Source organism: Teleopsis dalmanni, chromosome 1, assembly GCF_002237135.1.
Source record: "Teleopsis dalmanni isolate 2A chromosome 1, ASM223713v2, whole genome shotgun sequence".
NCBI lineage: Eukaryota > Metazoa > Arthropoda > Insecta > Diptera > Diopsidae > Teleopsis > Teleopsis dalmanni.
The window spans coordinates 125497501-125504737 of record NC_051846.1 but is presented as its reverse complement, the minus strand read 5'-3'; the positions used below and the strand labels follow the sequence as shown (position 1 = coordinate 125504737).

Below are 7237 nucleotides of genomic sequence, written 5' to 3'. Positions count from 1 at the left end.
AGCTATATTTATTTGTGACGACTCTATACTCCCGTCATCCTCCGTATATTTTTCGTAATTTATTGTCGGAATGTTTATAAGTTTCACTGGCCATTCGTTTGCATTGAGTACCGGAACGTAGCCAATGTTCTTAACAATTTTTGTTAAAGTTGCCCCTATGTACACATTGGGGAATATTTCCATTTTGTCTACTACAATCTCACTCAAACCTAAACCTACTCTTATTGGAACTATTTTCGTCGCTCGGCCTGGAATCGTTATAGTGGTAGCTATACAGATTCGGTTGCCGTCGACTCCTGCAGTTAGAGGCAAGGTTGTTTCGTGTGTGTCCAACCGCACACTCTTATGTACAGTAACTACTACGGCGCGGTTCCATAGCTCGTCCCTACCTAGCAGCCCATCTGCTGATAGTACGGTTCCTTCTGGCACCACATGCATTTTAAACTGCAGATGAGGGATTAATGCATGCTGAATTCTTACTGTACCAAAGGTTTCGGTACTTTCTCCGAATGCTCCTACTAGGTGTCTAATATCCCCTGAGTCATACTCAAGTTGCTTTTCAAGAGATTCGGCTTTAACTAAACTCGTGTCTGCGCTAGAATGGACTAGAAGCGTTAGGTGCTATTTCGCCGATTGATCGCACGGTATTAATATAAATGCGTCATCATTTACTTGACTGCTTGATTCTCCGACCCCACAGTTTCTTCCGACATCGAACATGCAACCGCCATTAGTGTTGTCATTTTTCCCCAAGTTCCTTCCTTTGTGTATCGTCCATTTGACGATGTTCAAAATAATGATTACCCCCATTAATACCCATATGATTATGGCGTTATATACTTTTCCGAGCTTCTCGGTTGTCTGTTCTGCTATATCTTGGTCACCCATAGGTCCTAACACACTTATATCCTTGTTGAAAGTTGCTTTTTTATTTTTTATTGATTCTGCTACGCATTGCAGGTTCACATTCTGACCTTGTCGCCCTTTTGTCGAGATTATCTGTGTGGCCCTGGCACCCACACGGTTCGGAGCCTCTTCTCCCCCCTTTTCACTTCTGTTCCTCTAAATGGTGTATTATTCCCCTCCAATATGATTTGTCTATCATTTCGTGTGAATATTTTCTCCCCATTAATATTAATAATACCGAACAAGTTACTATTCAACTGTATCTGATCCTTCAAGATTTGCCCTTTAGCTAACTTTTCCTTTTCGGAATTGCAATCTATAGGCGAAAACTGGGCCGGTTTTAGTTTACCGAGATTTGGTTCTGTTGATTTTCTTGTGGAAGAGAACCCCTTCTATTCCGGACATCTAAGTATCCTACATACCTTCTGTACGCTACTTGGTGCTAACCCAGATCCTTAATCTGTGTTAGCTTGGTAGCCAATTTTTATGTGTAAAGTAGTTTGAGCACTTGTAACCCAAACTACTTGTATTTTTTATGTTGATTAGTTTGAGCACTTGAGACCCAAACTAATCGATGAGAGCAAGTAATAAATGAAAGTTATAATTGCTTTGTATTTCAATTCTGTTCCTTCTGAACTTTATTAAAATTATTTCTTATATTTATACAAAATTATTACATTAAAAAGCTATTAAATTATGCATTAATTGACAATAAATATTAATGCATAATTCACAAATAAATAAATTTGCCTACGCTGTGCTGACATAATTATAGGCCAACATATTACACACTTTCTTCAGTGCATTGACCAACAAGAAAAGTTGATAATGCAAAATTGCACTTTTCGTTGGTCAATGACTGGTCGCAGTGTTGGCCCAAATAATATGTAAACACATGTAACCAAATATCATAACAAAAAAAATATAAAATAATATTAACTAAATACAAACATAAACATTCTCCCCGCCGTTGAGTGCCAACTCAACTTGTCCTAGGTTGTGGTCACAGTGAAGTCCAAATTTTGTTGACGTAATTCTGCATTCTGCATATCATTTTCTCGTGTTGAAATTAGTATTTCTGACATATGTTATGTTTGGTTTTCCAAGTAATGATTATTATTATTGTTATAGAAATTAACAACGCCAAATAACTTATCGTATGATGATGAATACTGTTTAATCGCACTCTAGAGGGAAGATACTTCAAGTTTTCCTTAGTTAGCTGGTTTTGTGATTCCGAACATAAACGTTTGATGGTTTTAGTCCCGTTGTTGAATGAGTCCATTTCGGTCCAATATGGATGAAGATCATAGTAAACAATCATTTTCCATTCTGCCGTTGCTACTTTCATCAAGCCAATGGATTCAAAGTATATTCCTAAATTATTGTCGAAGCGTGTTACATTCACTGAATTCCCTAATACCAATGGCAGGAATAATAGAGATAATAACATTGTGCACTGTAACGAATTAGACATTGGCCGTGAATACTTTTTAGGTGGCTCGTCTTGATCTGCGCCTTCGTGTGTTGTTTTCGAATTCGCTTTTGTAAAACTTTTTGAAAGTTGTTCATCAGAAACAGGAGATTGGTTATCGGCTGGAAACAGAGGCGCTAGTCTTGTCAAAGGACGCGAACAAAACCGTCATCTCCCTTATATACCTTTGAAATACGTCCAAGCGGCCATTTTAATGTAGGAACATTGTCTTCCTTGATGATTACAAGGGTACCTTCTTTTATATTTGGGTTGGCTGATTTCCATTTGTGTCGACATTGTAGTTCAGTGAGGTACTCGGTTTTCCAACGTTCCCAAAAGTCCAATTTGAGGCGAGAAACTAATTTCCACCTTGTCACCAAATTTATATTTCCTGATTGGACATTTGCATCTGCCATTGCTGTGAGCGGTTCTCCGATTAAGAAATGACCAGGTGTTAGTGCTGACAAGTCATTCGGATTACTCGACATAGGTGTCAATGGTCGAGAGTTCAGTATTGCTTCGACTTCTAGTACCACAGTCTCTAGTTCCTCATATGTTAGTGAAGTCGTCTTAGTACTTCGTATCAATAAGTGTTTTGCTGATTTGACTGCTGCTTCCCATAGTCCACCGAAGTGTGGTGGACGTGGAGGTATAAATTTAAATGTTATTCCTCTTTCATTACATTCGTTAATTATCTTCTCTTGTGCCTTGCTTGTTTGAATTGAGTCTGCAAGTTCAAGTAATTGATTGCTTGCTACCACGAAATTTGTGGCATTGTCACAAAACAAATTTTTGCAGTGTCCTCTTCGAGCGTTTCAGCGATCCGATAAATGCATCTGTGGTTAAATCGCTAACTACTTCGAGGTGAACTGCTTTAGTTGTAAAACAACAGTACACAGCAATGTATGCCTTGTGTGGTTTCTTGCCTCGGATTCTGTAATGTATCCAAAAAGGTCCGCAAAAGTCCACTCCAGTGGTGAGGAATGGTCGCCCAGGTTGTACTCTTGTCGCTGGCAAATTACCCATCAGTTGTTCATAAAATCGTGGTCTTACTTTAGTACAACGTACACAATGTTGTACTACTGACCTTGCCATCAATTTGCCCTTAATTGGCCAGTATCGGTGACGCATGTTAGCTAGGAGAGACTGCGGACCACAGTGCATGTATTTCTTATGGACTTGCTCCATTATTAATTTGACAATGGGGTCATTATAAGGCAACAACATAGGATCCAAACGTCCACCAACTCTTATGATGCCCGTATTATCAATAAAAGGTGCCAGTGATGCCAATGCACTGGACTTATTTATTCTTCCATCAGATTTCATAATTTTGATTTCATTTTTAAATTCTGCATATTGAATACTTTTGATAATGACCTGTTGTGCTGCATCTAGATAATCTGGAGTCAAAAAATTGCTTGAATGATCATTTTGTTTCCTTCTGGTTCTTTTTACGAATCTTAATATATACGATAATATCCGTTGAAGTCTTCCAAATGAGTTGTTGTGTCGTATTGAATATATGAACTCTCCAGGATTTGCTGTGCCTTCAACAACAGACAATGTAGATACTTGAGTTTCCTTCTTCCGTTCAGGATCAATGAGGGTTTCGGATTTTAACGCTGATGATGGTTTTGAGGGCCACAGTTCTTCCCGACCATACAGGAACATAGGTCCATAAAACCACATACTTGATGACTGTAGTTTATGGGGTGCAAGGCCTCTTGATAAAATGTCAGCTGGATTGTGTTCCGAACTGACGGGGCGCCACTGACTTGTGGCTGTTAAAGGATGAATGTTGCTTACTCTGTTTGCAACGAAAGTGTGAAACTTTGATGATGGAGAGTTGATCCATGATATCACTATTTGTGAATCACACCAAAAGAACGTCTGGTAATTTCTTATTTGTAGGTCGTTCTTTATTTTTGTTGCTAGTTCTGCGCCAACCACAGCTGCACAAAGTTCGAGACGAGGTAACGTCAACCTTTTCAAAGGTGCAACCCGAGATTTGGCGCACAATAGTCGTACAATGATTTGACCATTCTGAAATGTTGATCGCAAATACGCTGCAGCACCATATGCCTTTCCTGATGCATCTGTAAAGATGTGTAATTGAATGTTGGCAGGAACTTCGCCTTTGAAAATATGACGAGATATCTGCAGACAATTTACTTTTGTCAAATTGTTCCGGAACTCTAACCACTATTTATGTAATTCAGTCGGCAGTTTTTCATCCCAATCCATCTTTAAATTCCATAATTCTTGAATAAAGATCTTTGCCATCACCACAACTGGTGACAAAAGTCCTAGTGGATCAAATAGTCTTGCTAAATCTGAGGTTGCACTGCGCTTCGTCGTGCTGCAAACAGGTTCCAATTTAACCTTGACGCATAAACTATCAGATTTTGGACACCAGGATAATCCAAGAGTTTTTGTTGTATCGTTATTATTTTCTAAATCTAAATTGACTTCTAGGTCATCGTGTGGAATTCCTTGTAGTAAACTTGGATGATTTGCGCACCATTTTCGCAATTTAAAACCGCTTGTTGTCAGTATTTTCTTTAATTGACTCTGAGTTTCCAACAATGTTCTTAGACTATCTGCCCCGTGTAAACAGTCATCTACATAGAAGTTTTGTTTGAGAGCAGATGCACCTAATGGATAATTTTGCATATTGTCATCAGCTAAAGCTTGCAAACATTTGGTTGCTAGACACGGTGCTGATCTAGTACCATATGTTACTGTGTTGAGTTCAAAGTACTTTATAGGTTAACTTGGTTCATTTCTCCAAACGATAAGCTGACATTGTCCGTCTTCTGGATGTACAAGTATTTGTCGGTACATCTTTTCAATGTCTGTTGTAAACACATAACGAGGAAGACGGAATCGTAATAAAATAGACAGTAATTCACTTTGAACAGTTGGTCCGGTGTGTAGTAAATCATTGAGAGATTGCCCTGATGTTGTTTTGGATGATGCATCAAATACCACACGTAACTTGGTGGTGGTACTGTCAGGTTTAAGCACACAATGGTGTGGGATAAAGTAATGTGGTGACATAATCCTTTCAATATCAATTTCGGTCATATGTCCCAATTTTTCATATTCATCTAAAAACTCTACGTATTGTCGTTTGAGGTGACTATCCTTTGAAAGTCTACGCTCTAGTGCTAGAAATCTATTTGTAGCAATGTCTTTCGAATCTCCCAAAGCGAATCTGTCATTTATAAAAGGAAGACGTACGATGAATCGTCCCGTAACATTCTGATATGTAGTTTGAGTGAATTGAGCTTCACATTGTTGCTCTGCTATTGACAAGACCTTTGAGTGAATATCAACTTCTTCAACCTTCCAGAGTTATTCTATTGCATTTTCTTAACTATCTTCTAATGCTATTCCACATGTTGCAATCATTGTGTTAGCATTTTGGATTTTTCCAGATACGATCCATCCGAGCACAGTGTTCTGTAGAATTGGTAGTTCCCTTGAAAGTTGTATTTGACCAGGACTTAGGAGTTGATGATAAAATTCTGCTCCAAGCAACATATCAATTTTGTCAGACTTATAGAATGTAGGATCTGCTAATTGGATGCTATTGGGCAGATTCCAATTTGAAATTTGTAAGTGCTGTGATGGTTGATTGGATACAATTTTTGGCAACACAAATGCTTCAAGTATTGTATCCAGTACTGCTATGCACTCGACTGTTCTTCCATTAGAGTTAGATGCTAAAAGTTTTGCTGTTCCCAAAAGAACGAATCTGGTCTGACCATGATTCATGGACGACATTAGAGTTGTTTGTGCAAGTGGCCTTGAAGTGTTTTCAACTAACTTATGATTTGATGGTTGAACTGGGTGTCTATTTTGATGCAACAGTATATTATGTCTTCTTTGGCATATAGTACAACCCCTGCTGGAGCATTGTAATGCCATATGACCAGGTTTCATGCAGTTTGTGCACAATTTATGACGTTTTAGTAAATCATACTTCTGTTGTATGGATTTACGTTTGAAAGTTTCACATGAAAATAATTGATGACTACTATTGCAAGTAATACATTTTCATCCTGAGTCTGTAGCTGAAAGTGCTACTGCTGGATGTCGTGGTTTGTGACTTTGTTTGTGGTTTTCATTCGTCATTGATTCGAATGTCTGAAATCTTCCTTCTAGGAACCGCAATTATTCTTTTAATGAAATTATTCTTCGGCTGTCTTCTAACGATTGCTCGAATGCCGTATGTGAAGCTTTGTCTAGCTTTCTAATAATTACGTGAACCATTATGGCGTCCCAAGATTTAACATCAATACCTTGAGCTGCTAATCCATAATAAAATTTTTTTGTAACATCATGTATGCCCTTAAGACTGCTTGCTGATTCAATTGTTATATTTGGTTGTGATAACAATTTATTTAGTAATGGTGTCACCAAGAGTCGTTTATTGTCATACCGATTTGACAGAATATCCCAAGCTATATTGTAATTTTGCTCGGATATTGGCAGATGCCGTATGAGGGCTTTCGGCTCACCCGCCAAATTTGTAGATAGATGGAACATTTTATGGGCTGCGCTTATTGATTGATTATGGATCAATTGTTGAAACAAATCTCTAAATTCAATCCATTTCAAATAGTCTCCATCAAATGATCATGGATCAATTGTTGAAACAAATCTCTAAATTCAATCCATTTCAAATAGTCTCCATCAAATGTTGGTAAAACTATTTTTGGAAGTCTGATTTGTTGAGTTGCTGCAGGCCCCTCTGACGTGAATCCTTCAGTTGGTTGACTGTGTTGTTTTAAATATATTAACGCGTTTTGGGCATCTTTATCCGATGAATAGTATTGATCCCAAGTA

At 38.1% G+C, this 7237-nt stretch overlaps 1 protein-coding gene across 1 annotated transcript; it reads right to left on the bottom strand.

Moving 5' to 3' along the window:
* Positions 1–621: 621 nt before the first annotated feature.
* Positions 622–6937, bottom strand: LOC119665960. The gene is made up of 7 exons (XM_038075220.1): positions 6653–6937; positions 5828–6373; positions 5188–5731; positions 4670–5124; positions 3307–4540; positions 2566–3134; positions 622–1062 (listed from the first exon to the last, which is right to left on the bottom strand). Exons 1-7 carry the CDS (start codon positions 6935–6937, stop codon positions 622–624), a joined length of 4074 nt encoding a protein of 1357 aa, XP_037931148.1.
* Between the last annotated feature and the right edge of the window lie 300 nt (positions 6938–7237).

What these genes read in the sequence shown, in the direction of transcription:
- LOC119665960 (XM_038075220.1), bottom strand. Translation starts at nt 6,937, where the DNA reads ATGTTCCATCTATCTACAAATTTGGCGGGTGAGCCGAAAGCCCTCATA. An exon ending in GGGACGCCATAATGGTTCAC is followed by an intron (nt 6,374 to 6,652) that starts GTAATTATTAGA and finishes TCCATACAACAG; the next exon opens with AAGTATGATTTACTAAAACG. An exon ending in ACATCCAGAAGACGGACAAT is followed by an intron (nt 5,125 to 5,187) that starts GTCAGCTTATCG and finishes AACTCAACACAG; the next exon opens with TAACATATGGTACTAGATCA.